The sequence below is a fragment of the Thamnophis sirtalis genome, unplaced genomic scaffold (assembly GCF_051295495.1).
Source record: "Thamnophis sirtalis isolate CommonGarterSnake01/CBP01778 unplaced genomic scaffold, rThaSir2_p1.2 scaffold_9, whole genome shotgun sequence".
NCBI classification, from domain to species: Eukaryota; Metazoa; Chordata; class Lepidosauria; order Squamata; family Natricidae; genus Thamnophis; species Thamnophis sirtalis.
The window spans coordinates 32,118,495-32,135,643 of record NW_028261389.1 but is presented as its reverse complement, the minus strand read 5'-3'; the positions used below and the strand labels follow the sequence as shown (position 1 = coordinate 32,135,643).

General features: G+C 39.6%; 1 protein-coding gene across 1 annotated transcript; it reads right to left on the bottom strand.

The window, feature by feature from the left end:
• Positions 1 to 1,514: 1,514 nt before the first annotated feature.
• On the bottom strand, positions 1,515 to 17,122 carry CCDC134 (coiled-coil domain containing 134). Its single transcript, XM_014068805.2, has 7 exons — positions 16,980 to 17,122; positions 10,062 to 10,174; positions 8,503 to 8,624; positions 6,353 to 6,437; positions 5,477 to 5,658; positions 4,234 to 4,305; positions 1,515 to 3,438 (listed from the first exon to the last, which is right to left on the bottom strand). Exons 1-7 carry the CDS (start codon positions 17,003 to 17,005, stop codon positions 3,313 to 3,315), a joined length of 726 nt encoding a protein of 241 aa, XP_013924280.1. The 5' UTR covers positions 17,006 to 17,122; the 3' UTR covers positions 1,515 to 3,312.
• Positions 17,123 to 17,149: the final 27 nt, after the last annotated feature.

Sequence of the window (17,149 nt, the reverse complement as noted above, 5' to 3'; positions counted from 1 at the left end):
CCCAGGATGGTCCACGGTCCAGCGGTGGGTGAAACCATGCCCCGCACGGCAGGCTGGCCCCATCGGCAAGAGCAGGAGCCGCACCGCGAACAGCGGGCGTCTTGCTGGCTCCGAAGTGGCGGGCACTCCAGCTACAAGGACGGCACAAGCCGGAACACACGCTGCGATACGAGCCCCAAGCCCCAGAACTCAAGTAAACGCTTGTCGCCAAGTGCCTTGCAAGGCTCCAATAGCCTGCGGCCAGAAACCTTAGAGCTAGCAGCAACCAAGGGCAATTCAAATACCTGATCGAGGCAACGAGTCACAAGGGAACTGGGCAGGCAGCGAACTACCACCTCTCCCCACTCCATACATAAGCTTCCACAAATCCAAGAAAAACACACTTGAGAGAAAATCCAAGATAAAGTATAAATTTGTCTTATTAGTCTGGAGAAGAATTGGTATACGTCTCTTTCGGCTGGACTGAGTTAAAAAACTGACCCATCCAGTCAGAGGAGGCGTGGTCACCAATTTACATAACTCAGTCTCTAGGCTAATGGACAAAGTTAACCCATGCTTGGATTCCCCAAGCAGCACACAGGAGAAAATTATATCTCCATTATCAATCTTCAATTTTCTATTGAAATGATGATGCAAACTTTGATCTCTTATTTTTTTCTCTCTCAAAGTGCAAAACTCCTAGAACATTTCTCATTCTTGCAAAACACGAATTTATTCAATAACCTTGTCAATCTTTGCCTTGGTAGTCTCCTCTTCTCAGTCCAACAACTATGCCAATGCTTGTCTAACTTCTTCAACAGAACTCTCTAGGATAACTCTAAATCACAGAGAATTCTTTCCAAGTTCCAGCAAACAAATTATTCATCTCTCTCCAAAATCTCTATCCCTAACTTTTGATTTACTCTCCAAAATTTCACTTGTCAGGTCATAGAAGTTGATCACATGACCCCAAGGCACTGCAACCGTCATAAATGAGCCAGTTGCCAAACATTTGTGATCACATGACCAAGTGATGTTGCAATGATCGAAAATGTGAAAAATGGTCATGTCATTTTTTTCAGTGCCATTGAAACTTTGAGCAGTCACTAAATGAGCTTTTGTAAGTGAAGGACTACCTTTATTGTTGCAAAAGGAAAATACTCTGAAGTATTCTGTTGCAAAAGGAAACCTCTCTCAGGCAGGATTATATACAAATATCATTAAGAAATGAGGATTGATCAGTTCTAGTACCAATATTGGCTGCATTACAGTTGCAAACAAAGATAGAAATCCTGCATGAGTGCTCAACTTGTGAACAAATCACAAAAACATCCATCTTTGCAGTTAAGCCATGGAGAAAAGCTGTCTGGAGATCAGATACTATAGGTTGGTTTCACTCTTTATCCAGTGTCCAGTTAATAATATTAAAACAGCCTTTTCTGAATATAAGAACTACCTAATCTAAAAATGATAAATCCCCATCTCCTCTTCCTGTGACACACTGACATAGCTCACAAGAATGAGAAGTCAAAATGTGTTTTTTTTTTAAAAAAACATGTTTTATTCAAGAAAAGCAAAGTCAATTTCCAATTTAAGTACATATCCTTCCCCAAACCAAGCACAGCTGGTTCTCTGTTTAGAAAATAAATTTCCAGCCTTGTCAAATTGCAGTATCCCCTGAAACCCTCGTTCTACACAAAAGAATCCCCTGCCAAGAGCAAACTATCTTTTAGGCAATGCCACCAGAGGTGTGGGGGGTATAACATTCCAGTTATTTTAATGTACAGAGAGATCTCCTACTTCCACTCAGCTTCAGTCTTTAACAAAAACTACCCATTCTTCCAAACGCTGCAAAGATTCCGGGCCACATGCCCATAGCTTGATATGTGCAAATCCATAGTTTAACTCATCAATGAAGAACTACAGATTGTGAAAAGGATGATAATCATATTTTGATCCCCAAACCAGCTGATTTCTAGTGTAAAATTAACAGTTAAGGTGAAATCTGAACTCTGCTTCAAGTGTAAGCCTTCATAGAATAACAATAGCAATAGCAATAGCACTTAGACTTATATACAATACCATGGTGTTCTATAGCACTCTCTGGGTGGTTTACAATAGAATGTTGAGAAAAAAGGCGACTTCTTCTTATGAAACAATCAGGTAGGCAGTAGGAGTAGCAAAAATATGCTTCCATAATTTCACTACCGATGTGTTAACTTACTGATTCTCATTATTTGTGGTATAATGGTAAAAACAAACAAAAAAAGAACAAAAGCCATACGGTTAGCCTTTGCTTTTTTATAGTGTTAAGACTTAAGGCCAAATAGGTATCTTATAATAATCAAGATAAAATTGATTACCAGACAATAAAGGTACATGGTTTACAACTAGATCTACACATACAATACTACAAATGAAATTCAAAAGTAGTCTTGCAAAGCTATTAACTAAAAACTGACACTGGAATTTTGTAAGCCTTTCAGTAATTTTCATTCATGTAGTGATAGTAATACTGCATTATGAAATTATCACGCAGATTCACTTTATCTTGGTACTTTATTCTCTTGTTCGAGTAAAGTTATTTGGTGGAGCACAGCCTTATTGACTTTCTTCTCAACCAAAAGCTTTTCTTCCCTTTTAGGAGAAAATACTTTAACAGCCTTATGAAATGAAGGAAGCTTGACAACCAGATAAAACTTGGTATTACCTACAGGGGCTCTGAATTATTATTATGACATTTTAAGGAACTATCTTTGATGTATCCCAGCTCCCAGTCACATTTCATACAATTTAAAGAAAAAGTGTTCAAAGAGTACTTTATCGCTAATTAATATTTCCAAGTTTGTGCATCTCTAACAGATTCCAAAAGTTTCTCAAAGAAATTGTTTGCTGCCCAGGAACAAAATCTGTTGCAGCAATAATATATTACTTTTCTAATTGCATAATGATACATAGTATTACATGTCATAAATGACAGACATGGCATATACCACAGAATTAATTTCCTCTCTTCTTGTCCCATTTTCCTAAAACTCTTAGCATTACAAACTGCCAAAGCCACGAGAGATAAAAATACACATGAAGAACAATCCCTGACATACTCTACATTCCAGATACTTGGAAAAGTGTTTCTTCCCATAAGGAAATATGCACTGAAACTTTGTGGTCTCTACCTAGGTATTTAATAGGTACCAATGTCCTGTTGAAAGAATGTCACTTCCAAGTCCTGCCCTTTCAACAGCTTGTCATTTTCCTGAGGTCACAAAGGGGATTCCTTTTCAGATGTTTTTAACTCCCAAAGTTTCAGTGATTGGGCAAATGACATTAGAATTACAACTCAGACTGTGAGCGTGAGATACGAGGCCCCTTGCGAATTTCCTTTCTTTTCTCCTCTTTCTTTCTTCGCTTCTCTTCCTCCCGGAGAGCCTTCTGGAATGTGCTATCACCAGGGAAAAACTAAAAAATAAACACAATGAGTTTAGGGATTCTGTCATCAAAAGTATGGACAATACTTTTTTGATTGCTAACTCTTCCTTTTCACTGCTCCAGTTTCTCCCTCTGACATTTCAATGATCTTCGGGAGATAATAGCTAGCTACTAATCAAAACACCAGGTTTCCTGTACTTTTGCCCCAAATATTTGGAACTCCATACAAGAAAGGGAAAGTCTATGGAGATTCTCAGTCACCCAGGTCATGGTTGTCCCAAGGGTATTTTTTGAAGAAGCAACTGGACTTTATGGGTTTTCTTTGAAGACGTTTCGCTTCTCATCCAAAAAGCTTCTTCAGCGCAAATCTACAAGATTAAGACTATTTTAGAATTCCCAGTTCCAAGGGTCATAGTATCCCCTTGCACATAATGGATGTGGAAAGGAACATCATGGGAAAATCATCCTGCATCTCTCTGCAGTAAATGAGTAAGTGACTTAGAGCAGTATTGAAGGGAATTCCCATGTGCTTAAATTGACCAGCTCTAGATGTGCTTCCAAGGTGACTGTACCATTATTGCCAACTCTTGTGACAAAGCATATCTGAAGCAGAACCTGTATGGGGATAATCATCTGTGCTACTTATAGGTAATATAAGCAATCATGCATTTGATTGGCTGCCAAGGATCACTACAGAGAACATTTCTGATTTAAAGCTGTCTAGAAAAAACTACTGCCATCAAGCTTTACTCCTTTCTTTCTTTCATAAGAAAGTTGTGAATAGCCAGAGGAAAGATAGGAATAATAGATAAGATGGACTCTTACTTCAGAATTGTCTGCTTTAAAGGGATTCTGGTAGTCTGGAGATCTTTCACTAATTCCTAGCTCTTGAGCCATCTGTGGAAGAAAGTATATTAAAATAATTCTCATTTACAGTATATCCCTCCTTCTCACCAACCTCTTAGTTCTACCTACAAGCATCCTTAAGAAATTATCTGCTTCTGAATTCATCAATGTTTTTATGTGATGTTAATCCCCACAGGGCAAATTCATAAAAGTCATATGACTTCATAAAAGTCAAATTAATTAATAAAATAAAAATACATCTCGTTTTCTCATTTGATATTTTAAATAAAATTCTTTCAAAGCAGCAAAATAAAGCATACTGCATGATAACCAACTTTTGCATGGAACTTTTGAACTGACATATTAATTCGACAACCATCTATGCTGTGCTACCAGCTATGCAAATTATAAAATAGACTTTGTGTATTACAATGTGAAGAGGAAAAATCAATATAATTCTACCAATCTTCTAAGCTTAATTCCTGATGATTTTATGGACATATCCAAAACATTTTTTCCAGAATAATACCAAAGTTGTTGATTGCTGCCTTTGTCCTGACTGCTTTTTCGATTTCCCAGCTTAGAAAGTATACATGTGCTAAATCAGAAGACCAAAATAATGGATGCTAGACCATGCAGATATGCTATTAAGATTGTATCAGTACATTTCTATATGCCTATGTATATACTACAAAAGCAAATTATCTGTTGTAGTAAGTATGCAACTTTTGTATAAACCAGTCATCTGAGTCAGGGGTCCCCAACCTGTGGGCTGTAAGGGGATTGCAACCGGCCATGGAAATGGCCAGCAAGGGCATGCAAGCACACACATCCTGACTTGTGCAAGTAGTATGTGAGTGTATGCAAGTGTGCTCAATTTGTGTGAGCAGAAGGCACACATGCATGCTGCTTGCACAAATGGAGCTGGAGTTTGTGCGCACTTGCATGGAACCATCCCCTCCCCTGCATCTGCAAAACCGGAAATGTTGGGGAACTCTGATCTAAGTAGAATATGTAAAATGCCTATATAAGGACTTATTTAGTACTAAACAAACTTATATACTGCCCATCTATCAGAAGAAACTCTGAGCAGTTAACTATGTGCAATTTCTCCAGAATTTTTTCTATAGAAACATCCTGAAACATTTCAAGCAAATATTTGTTTTCCTTAACCCAATTCTAAAGGATAAACAAACTGAGAGGAGGTGCCAAGCAATCTTACCAATCCTAATACTTGTGAGTGGGGCCCTTGATCAAATACGCCTGTCTGGTTGCAGAAGCTGATGCCCCAGCGAATAAGGTTGTTCCAATTGGAATTGCGATCAAAGTAGTGATGCACTATTTTGGGAAAACGTAGGACTACATCCCCAAAAAAAGCAGTATTCTCCACCACATGGGAATAGGCTAAGGAAAAAAGTTACAATGAAAAACTCAGACCAATTCCATCTTTTTGGGAACAATCTAATTATTCAACACACTTGAACTATTGCTTTGGATTAAATATTAATTAAAATAAAACATTTTTCCTAATTTTCATTTATCAAGGGAAAGAAAGGAAAGACAGAATAGTAAGGATTCTCATCTATATTAGTGATTAAGCATAAAAATAAAGGCATATCATTAATCTAGATTAATGAAGTGCAGCATTTGGAAATTCAAATATGTCACCTAAATCTTAGAAAAAGAGCACTGATCTCTGGCTTAGAATATCACTTCTTTATTACAGACATGTATGAATACCTCGATACCTATTTATTTATATCTATACCTGCAATTAAATGGATATTTAATTCAGGAAATCTGAAATCAAATCTATCTTGTTATTGGCCATCTCCTAATATATTATTTTTCCTTCAAATACTAAAGTAAAATAGCAAGACTCTGGTCTGTTCAAATTTTAAACATCATGCTTGTGGCTCTATTCACAACTTATAATGATCTTATGACTATTATAAATAACAATGTACAAAAACAGAAGTGATTAAGAAAGAGTAGCCAATATGACAGAACTTTATTGCTTAACAACTCAAAGCTATACATTTAATGGATAAAAGATAATGGACAAAGAAACTGTGATTAGAAAGCAAAAAGTTTGTACCATCCTTTATCTTCTCATCATGAGAAAATGGTCCATCTGGTGAAATATCTGCTGCTATAAGTACCGCTCGTGAGTCTTCAAGAACCTGCACATGATAACAGAAATTCATGTCAACTTATGTCAATTCTGCCCCAACAAGGACGTGTGTGCCAACAAGTCCCTTCTTAATTCCCTTTGTATAATCTTTTCTTCTAACCTATTGGATGAAGATACTTAGCTGATGTAACTTTAACAGGCTAGAGAATTTAGAAAAGGTGCCATGGGATAATAATTTACAGAATAATTACATAAATATCTTATCCAGCTGACCCAGATTCAATGTCCTCTGGATAGGAAATATGGAAATATGGAACTTGTATTATAAGATATCTGAAGGGCCTCAGGTTAGAGACTGCCCCAGTATCTGAAGTACATGTACCGTGTACATTTTCCCTGGAGATTAAGACTAAAGTTCTTCAACTATGACCAAAAAATCATTATCCAAAATATATCAGGATGCTGTATTTTTATAGTAAGAAAGAAATAGGTCTTGATGCTCCTTACTAGGGCATAGGAAAGTATTAAGTGAATGAGGCCAAGATATATTGATGAAATAGCTGTTGAAAATGTCCTCCTGTAGTAACCTTTGCCATGGAGATGAAACTCATGAAAAGGTAGCTGAGAAAAACATTTACAGGTAACTACTGTAAATTTCAAGCTTTCCCCAAGAAATTGCAACCATTCATTTAGTGATCGTTTGAAGTTAAAACAGCACTGAAAAAAGTGAATTATCACCCCTATTCACACTTACAATTGTAGCATTCCCGTGGTCACATGATTAAAATTTGGATGCTTGGCAACTTGCATGTATTTATGACAGTTGCAATGTCCTGATTACCTTTTGTGACCTTTTGACAAGCAAAGTCCAAGCCAGATTCACTTAACAACCATGTTACTAATTTAACAAATATAGTTAATCACTTAATAACTATCGTAAGAAAGGTCATAACATGGGGCAAAACACATTTAACAACTGTCTTGCTTAGCAATATAAATTTTGGGCTAAATTGTGGGCGTAGGTCGAGAACCTGTTCATCCAAGAGACAAGATCTTGTCTTCCCAAACACTTTGCTGCCAAACCATAAACAAGAACTGCTCAGAATGGCTGCTGGTAACTTTTTCAGCAATCTACTTTGTGAGATGGTCAATGTTCTTCCTCCCCTTGTTGAATTACTGTATTTTTCGGAGTATAAGACACTCCGAAGTATAAGATGCACCTAGCTTTTGGGGAGGAAAACAAGGAAAAAAGTCTCCCTCCCAGCAATTTGCCTCCTTGCAACAAACAGCAAACAGTACAGACAATATACACTGTTTGTGGTGTATTTCTGTGCATGTGTAGAAATAGCAAACAATTGGAGAAATGTACATTGTGGCAGTATATTAATGCCAGAAAGTTTTCTTAAATGTAGTCCCACTAACTCCTCCCAATTATTTAAATAGATCTACTCCAAACATGACAAAGTCAGGGTCTAATTAAACAACAGGACACTTACATTTCAGACTATACTTGTACAGAAGCTGTTAAAATTGATGTGGCTTTCTGGAAGTATAATTATTCTCTGCTATTTAAAAGAAGATACAATAGCACTGAGCCTCTTTAAATCAAGCATTTATTTTTAAAAGCTTCTTCATTTTGTTAAGTTGTCTAGAACAATAATAAAGCAGTCTTTAAAAAATAAGTCTGAAATTTGAACATTCTATAGGCATTTATAGTTATTGACTTACCTCCTTGCAGCAAACACTCTGATTAGCACAAGAAAAAAATATGTGCCTCTGCCTCCCAGCAATTTGCCTTTCAGCACAGGCCTCCCACAAGCCCCATTTCCCGTTTGCTGCAAGGAGGTAAATTGCTGGGAGGCAGAGGCCAAAGGGTGGGGGCCGTCAGGTGGGTGGGGCTACATTCAATGTATAAGACGCATCCAAAATTTCATCCTCTTTTAGGGGGGGGGGGAAAGGTGTGTCTTATACTCCGAAAAATACGGTAGCTCACAATCCAATTAGCCAATGACATAGAGGCTAAACTTTCCATTACTTTTCTAATACTGATATAGGAGTATTCAAGAAACATGCTATAATTAAAAAAAAATGGGGATCAGTTAAGCAAGGCTTACCTTGAAAAGACCCTTGAGCATGATGTCTATAATTTTGTACTGCTGGTTGACATCGTTGAGTTCAATCAGGTTCTTCAGTGCATTCATTTGGTCTTTGCGCTTTACTTCAAACAGTTTCTTATCTGTGTCTTGGTCAAGCGAACCATACAGATCAGAAGTTCCGTATTTTGTTCTATGGCCTCATCAACATAGTACACAGCATAATCCTCCAATCCATCTTTTTGCCTTTAATTATACCTCTTCAAAGATAAACATTTCACCAAGCTGTTTATTTTAATTACAGAATCTAAGCATCTATCCATCTTCAAATGCCAACTTGAAATATGCGAGTCGCCCAAATTCAGGGGACTGAATTATCAGGTGCCTCTGTCTTTAGATGTTACTGGTAAATACCAGAGCTGTGCAGAATAAGATTGCATCCATCTATGACAAGATGGGAGACAAACACATGAACCCAATACATATTACTGAGACTTGGTTGTACAAAAATGGATATGGTGGAAATTTGCCAGATGATTTCAGATCCTACTACAGTCACAACACCAAAACCAGAGTTTTGTGATTGTTCATGAGAACTTTGAAGTGACAAGAAGCACTACTCCAAAAATGATTGGTTGTGAGTGCCTATATTTTGAAATGGACTAAAGTGCTGACCACCTAGCTCAGTGATAGCTAACCTTTTTCTAAAGGCGTGCCAAAATTGTGTGTGCACGCCTCACCCACCTACGCGCACAATCCCACCCACCCTCTCCAGGCTCCATATGTTTTCCTGAAGCCTGGAGAGGGCAAAAACGGACTCCTCTGGTTGACGGAAACGGATTATTTCTGAACTTCCGGTTGGCCCATTGGGCCGTTTTTCACCCTCCCCGGGCTTCAGGAAAGCCTGCAAAGGGTGAAAAACAGGCCCAACAGGCCAACCCCCGAACTTCCGGTTGGCCCATTGGGCTTGCTTTTCACCCTCCCCAAGGTGGGGAGCCCGGGGAGGGCGAAAAACAAGCCCAACAACCTCCCCCAGCCCTCCAGAAGGCCGAAAATCAGCTGAGGACTGCTGTGCTGGCAAATATGGCTCTGCGTGCCACCTGTGGCACACTTGCCATAGGTTCGCCATCACAGACCTAGCTGCTCAGAAGTGGCCCTTCATAAGTTCCCAAGACTTTCAATTTGGGATGATTTCAACCTCCTTGACTGGGGGGATGGGAGAGATTTTCCAGTATTGATGGATTCTATGACAACCATGGGATTGTCAGAAATAATTGCAGCTCCAAAACACATGATTTGCACACACTTGATTTGGTCTTCATTTTGGAACATATTGGGTAGGAAGACATTAATATTTTCTTTTGTTATGGCCAGATAATTCAAACTGCAGATTGTAGCAGCCCTGGGATTCTATAACTCTGCAGACCCTTCAAAAGGGTCTCTAATGAATCCAGAGGGATTCCACACGATGCCTCAAGATTATCCCAATTTAGTAGGCAATTCCACCTTGCTCCTAGTCTCTCTATGAAATATGGAGGTGGCCAATTTCAAATCCAAGACCCCAACTGGAAGAAGGATACAGATTTCCAATCCTGAATCTGAGGTCTTCTTCTCTGTGTCAGTAGTCATACCTCGTGGTAATATCAGTGTAAAGAGGAATGTGCAAGCCACAAAATAATCCATTCTTAAAATCCTATATTGGAGAGAGAGAGATAAAAACATAGTGGCAGGGATATAACAATTTTACATAATTCACATTAAAAACATATCCACCCCATAACAGAAAATAGCTATACATTGTCAACCTAATTAGGTCTCATTATGATTATACCTGTGAATAGTAGTACAGTACATCAGAAACAAAAGACAATTTGGTCTAGTATTAAGGCACCAGGCTAGAAATCAGGAACTGTGAATTCTAGTTCTGCCTTAGGCATAAAAGCCAGCTGGGTGACTTTCGACCAGTCACTTTCTCTCAGTCCAACTCACCTCATAGGGTTGTTGTAGTGGAAAAAATAGGAGGAAAAAGGAGTGTTAGATATGTTTGCCACATTGAGTTATTTGTAAGTACAATAAAGATGGGCTCAAAATAGATACCGTGTTTCTCGAGCCAAACACGAGCCACCCCAATAATAAGTCCAACCCTATTTTTTCAGGGGTGGGCCTAATATTACCCCTACCCCAAAAATAAGGGGGATGGGCGTGGCCAGCACGAGTGGCGGCGCAGGAGGGTCTGGCTGTGGCTGCAGCCCGCTGGCCTCTTGGGGCAGTGCAAATATTGCTTTTGCTCTTCCCTTTCTGGACACAGCGTTTCTGCTTGTTGGGCCGCTTCCCAGAAGCTGGCAGCTCCACGGCCCACTGCCTTGTTGTACCCCCCTTTTTGGGAGGCCCACGGGAGGCTTGCTTGGCGGCACCAGCACAGGGGAGGCAGGCAATCCAGACACCCCGCGCTGGTGCTTGTTTGGTGCAGCTGCAAGCAAGCCAAGAGACAGTGGGGCGAAGGAGCCGGTGCACTGGGATTGCCTCTGCCTCCACCTGCTGCCCACAAGCCTCCCATGAATAAAAAGCAAAGCGGCCGGCTGAGAAGCTGCTGACTTCAGGACGTGGCCCAATAGGCAGAAGTGTCGCACCCATAAAGAGACGGGTGAAAGTCATTCTGCACTGAACCAGAGGTAGTCCGAGCCTTCAGCGTATCGCATCGCAGGATTGCAACGCTGAAGGTTTGGAATGGAGCCTTCAGCGTTGCAATCCTGGGATATGCTGAAGGCTTGGAGTGAGGCTGTTTTCGCGAAAAGCAGTAAAATGGGGAGGGCACAACTCAGCACAGACTGAGGATGGATGGTAGGCAGGAAAATTCCCCTCCCCATTTTCCTGCTGTTTGAGGAAAAGGCTCCATTCCAAACCTTCAGCATATCCCAGGACACTGCAAAGCTTGTTGTAGTGTTGTGTGTGCAAGCAGCGGCAGTGCTGTGAGGTTCATCACATCGGTGCAGCCTCTTCGAGCAGGACCCTGCAAGGATTGCTGTGCCATTGTGTATACAAACAGCGGCACCACCACGAGTTTGGACACACCAGCACAGCCGCTCATGGCAGGATACTCCTGGGGGCCAGCAGAGCCAGACAGTGAGGAGGTTGGAGAGGCACATGGGCCAGTCCTGAAGGTTGAGGAAAGCTTAGACCAGGTCTGCGTTGGAGGCAGAGAGGGAGTTAGACAGCAGTGAGACAGAAGAACAGCTGGAACCTGTTCCCAGGGTGTACATGCGCAGAGCTGCCAGAAGACAAGAACAACTAAGATCGCAGGGTTGACTTAAGAGTAAAGCCACACCTTGGAGGTGAGTGGCCCCTCCCATAGGAAAAAAAGAGGAACGAACGGGGAGTGGGCTTTTGCAGGAAACAATTTGTTCATTTGGTCGGTTCAAGAGTGGAAAGTTTGGTGTGTGATTTTAAGAGACTCTGTGCCAAGTTTGCCTTTCCCTGTGTTTGGAAACTAGTTATCTGGCAGCACGCCAAACAAGATGAGGTGCATGGGTAAGCCTTGCTGACTGTGAATAAAAGGAATTCACAGTTGTGTAAATAAAAGAGGTTTTGCAGGGACCAAGAAAATAAAAATTCAATTTATTTTTTAAAATCCTTAAAATAAAATAAGAACTGAAACCAAAGACACTTCAATTAAATATACTTCCAGAAAACATAAATGAGAACAAGCACAATGTGCTAAGATATATCTTAACAGCTGCAGGAACAAACTTTCAAAGGCAATGGAAAAGAGAACTAAGAGCTAAGATTGGAAGTAAAAAACAATAAAAATGTTTTGGGGAACCCATAAATGTGAAACCAGAATTTATTAGTAAAGGAATAGAAATCCTGATGCTTCACAATACCATTCTTCCCACACTGTTATTGTCCATTGCATCTATTTCTACAGAAAACATTAAACCAGGGATGTCAAACTCAACAGGTGCCAGATCCGGCCCGCGGGGTAATTAGCCCAGGGAGCACTCTGGAAACAGCTAAAGACTGGCCCATAGTGCTTCTGCCAGTGTAAATGGGCTCCTGAGCTCCGTTTTTGGTTGCCACGGCCTCCTACAACCCTCTGCCAGTGAAAACGAAGCTTGGGAGGGCGCACAGAGCCCTTTTTCGTTGGGAGAGCACTCAGACCACCACAGGTGCCCCTGACAGGAGTTACGTGGAACTGGCCATGCCCACTGGTAGTCCTCGACTTACAACAATTGAGCCCAAAATGTATGTTGTCAAGTGAGACATTAAGTAGTTTTCTCCCATTTTACAACATTTCTTGCTCAAGTTGTTAAGTGAATCACTGCAGTTTATAAGTTAGTAACCTGGTTCTTAAGTGAATCTGGTTTCCTCATTGACTTTGATTGTCAGAAGGTTGCAAAAGGGGATCACATGACTTTGGAATGCTGTAATGATCATAAGTATAACCAGTTGACAGGAATCTGAATTTTGATCACATGATCATGGGGCTGGTATAAAGGTTGCAACTGTGAAAAATGGTCATAAGTTGCTTTTCTCAGTGCCCTTGTAAATTTTGAAATCACTAAATGAACTGTTGTGAGTTGAGGACTACCTGTAGTATCTTTGTTGTTTCATATGCTAAATATTATAATGAATCAAAGGGATGCCAAGTGAAATCTCACCAGGAAGACACCAACAAATGGTAATCAGGTCTTGATTTTTTTAATCTGCTATATAATAGCCATATTTTTACCTAGATCCTCAAACCTGAACACCTTTACTAGAATTGTTTTTTCATGGACTCAACTAGGGCTTCATAAAACATGGTTGTGGTATCAGATCTCTTTTTCTCTATATATGAAACCATTGTGACTGCCCTTCTGAAAAGGATGCAATCAAACTTGGAAATGTGCAGAAATGAACACCAAAAATGATCATAGGATTAGAACACATGAACAATTGATATAGTCCTCGACACATGATCACAAGTGAGACCAAAATTTCTGTTGCTAAGCAAGACAATTATTAAGTGAGCCCCATATTATGATCTTTCTTGCCACAGTTGTATTGCAGTTGTTATGTTAGTAACACAGTTAAGTGAATCTGGCTTTCCCATTGACTTTGTTAGTCAGAAGGTCGCAAAAGGTGATCACATTACCTCAGGACACTGCAACCATCATAAATAAGAGCCAGTTGCCAAGTATCTGAATTTTGATCAGTGGGGTGACATGGGGATGCTGAAACAGTCATAAGTGTGAAAAATGGCCTGAAGGGCCATTGTAACTTTGAAAGGTCACTAAATGAACTGTTGTAAATTGAGGACTGCCTGTATTTTTTTTCATTCAGTGTTTTGGATATGATAAAGGTTAATATTAAAACTGTGTCCAAAAAACAAGATGTGCATGTTTTTTGGAATTGTTTTAGAAAAACAATATTACTTATATAACTACCGTATTTTTCGGAATACAAGACACACCTTTCCCCCCCCCACCCCCAAAAGAGGGTGAAAATCTGGGTGCGTCTTATACACTGAATACAGCATTTTGGCCTCCCAAACCCCCGCCCCTTTTGCAAAAATGGACGTGCAGAGGGTTTGGGAGGCCTGCCCCCAGGAGCACTCTACAAGCCTCCTAAAGGCTATGCATGCCCTTTTTTTGCAAAAAAAACCAGCCGGTTTTTGCAAAAAATGACCTGTTTTTTTTGCTCGCCCGCTCCCTCTCCCAAGCACTTTGCAGGCCTCTCAAAATCTCTGTATGCCCCGTTTTTCACAAAAAAATGAGGCATGCAGAGGGTTTGGGAGGTCTGCAGAGTGCAAAAAACTTTTTTTAAACATTTACCTCTTCAAAATCTTGGTGTGTCTTATACTCCGGTGCATCTTATACTCCGAAAAATATGGTAAGTTTATAAACATGTAGATAATAATTATATCTGGAATTAGATTTCTGCCACCTAAGATTTTGAAATGTTTTTCAGATCTATAGAAGCATAATTTTTCATAATGTTGAAACTGTATCATATTATTATTTAGACTTCAATATATTTTACATTATAGTAATATTAAATTATTCACAAGCACTTTGTACCATGGTAGAACAAGCATCTTATTTATATAGTAACTGAGATTATACACTTAATTCTGAAACAGGTGGAGCTACGTAGCAAGAGATATATTAGTCCACTAGAAGTCTGTAGACCAGGCTATGAGCTCAATCTTAAGTGCTGCAGGCAGTTCTGTTAAGGAGCATCCATTCACCAAGAGAGAATACAAGCAGAGTCATGCTACATCACATGAAAAGTCCCTTTAATCCAGTATTCTGTTGCCACAGTGACAACTACATTCCTACAGGACCCCTATAAGGAGGGCATTGGCATAACAACTGATGTTTTTTGCAAAAGTTATTTGTAGATATGGCATCACTGATACTGAAGACATAGCCTTGATGATTCATTACTATTGATACTATATCCTTTGTGAATTCTCTAAATCTATTTTAAAAACCTCTAAATTATGGCCTTCACTCCATCTTTTGGTAAACTGCTCCACAGCTTGACTATGAATTTATTCTTATAGGCCCTATAAGAATATTCCCTATTTTCACTTTGTGGAATAGGCCCTATTCTCACTTTGTGGAATGGATAGTACTGCTAATAAAGAACAGAGTTGTGCTCTACAATATACTCTGTTCTTTATTAGCAGTCTTTATTCCACAAAGTGAGAATGAAAATCATTACTGATAAATAATTTTATTAACAACATGAGGACTGTAAGACAAAAGTAAAGTGCAGAAAACAAGCAAAATCTCTTATGGAAACATTTTCATATTTATATAAATAAAAGCTTCCTTTCAAAAGCTATACAGTTTTTAGTTTGGCAAATTATCCAAAACAAAAGCATTTACAATAATAACACAAATACCCGATAATCCAACATTTTTAATTTGTGGCTATAAGACATATCAGAGATATACAAAATTAACAGACTATCTTTCTGAATCTGATTCGCCAACACATCTAATCTTTAATCTAGTCTTGGCTGAAGAAACCAGAATCAATCATTGCACAAAATCCAAGGTAGGTTTTTCATGAGGTAGAAAAGTGGAATTTGTCAATGATAATAACAGAAGAGAGAGCTGTAGCTTCAAAAAGTGGGGGAAGCTATGAATTCAATACTGCACTTACAGTTCCTCAGGAAGGAAGTCAATATAGTAGCCACTCTATTACCTCTGAAGTTTAATGTTATTTCAGCGAGGAGGTAGATAGCCCATGCTGAAGCTAAATCTTAAGAAGTGGTAAAACAAATTAACTTGAATGCCACTACAGGTGGTCCTCAACTTCAGTTCATTTAGTGACTTCTCAAAGTTACAATGGCAGTGACCATTTTTCACACTCTGTAGCATCCCAATGATTATGTGATCAAAATTTAGATGTTTGGCAAATGAATACTCATACTTATAACCCTTACTGTGTCCCCAAGGTCATGTGATCACCTTTTGATGAGCAAAATCAAATGGGAAGACAGATTCACTTAACTATGTTGCAAACTTATCAACTGTATTGATTCACTTAACTCGGGCAAGAAAGGCTGTAAAATGATGCAAAATTTACTTAACAAATGTCTCACTTAATAGCAGAAATTTGGGGCTCAATTGTGGGCATAAGTCAAAGACCACCTGCAGTTGTCTGAGAATTTTATAGATTCAAGATGAGGCTACCCAGCTGAATATAAAGACTGTACTTGTAAGTAACTACAGCACCTAAAGCTTTTTCCACCAAGCAATCAAGCATTTTAAGTGAACAGATTTAAATACATAGGTATTTTTATTTATTTATTTATTTATTTATTTATTTATTTATTTATTTATTTATTTATATTGCCTTACAAAATATAACCCAAAAAACCATTTTTAATCTAGTTTATTGCCAAAATCGCTACACTGACACCTCTGTGAAGCCACCAGTAGTCGAACCTCCAATAGTTTTATTAACATGGCAGAATCCTCGCTCTTCTAAGTCCCGCTTCAGGCGATTTAATTGGCTTGCTGTTTTACCGCGAGTGGAGTGGCGAGTCTAAAAGATGCCGATTGAATTATGGGAGTTGAGGTCCTCGGTTAAAAACGGAAAGGAATATAAAAGGATGGGGATTTCGGCACGTGTGCTTCGAAACTGCTTAACCGTCTTCTAAACGCAGAGACCTCATCAACAGACGGGACAGAGGGCGCGACCTTCTGTCTTCTACTTGCCGCTCCTAAGAGATCCATTAGACTTCACAAGAGCTCACTTATGGCCTCTCTTCCCCCAGCGATCTCCTTTTCTACATGCAATCTTATCTGTAGCATTTGAATCGCGGAGAACCGGCACCGGGCAATCTATGAAGTATTTCCCCACTTGCCCTGCAGTTCAAGATCACCTCTCAAAATCTGCAGTTCAACGGCAATATACCCTGAATATTTTTCCCGCGTCAGATCGGGAGAAATGCTTGTTATCCAACCAATCGCTGCTAGACGCCTAACAAAAATCCTTACCAGCTGCTGCCTGAATCCACAACCATTCGCCACAGCAGGACTTTACTCTGACGAGACTGTCATGCTGCAACATCTCTTCCTTTTCCCAGCTTTTTTTCGCCTGACTGGCCTGCTGTTAGCAAACCACATGCCCTACAGGAAGACGTCACTTCCTCCACCAGCTTTCCAGG

What these genes read in the sequence shown, in the direction of transcription:
- CCDC134 (XM_014068805.2), bottom strand. Translation starts at nt 17,005, where the DNA reads ATGGTTGTGGATTCAGGCAGCAGCTG. An exon ending in TGCTCAAGGGTCTTTTCAAG is followed by an intron (nt 6,438 to 8,502) that starts GTAAGCCTTGCT and finishes TATCATGTGCAG; the next exon opens with GTTCTTGAAGACTCACGAGC. An exon ending in TTAAAGCAGACAATTCTGAA is followed by an intron (nt 3,439 to 4,233) that starts GTAAGAGTCCAT and finishes TTTATTTTTTAG; the next exon opens with TTTTTCCCTGGTGATAGCAC.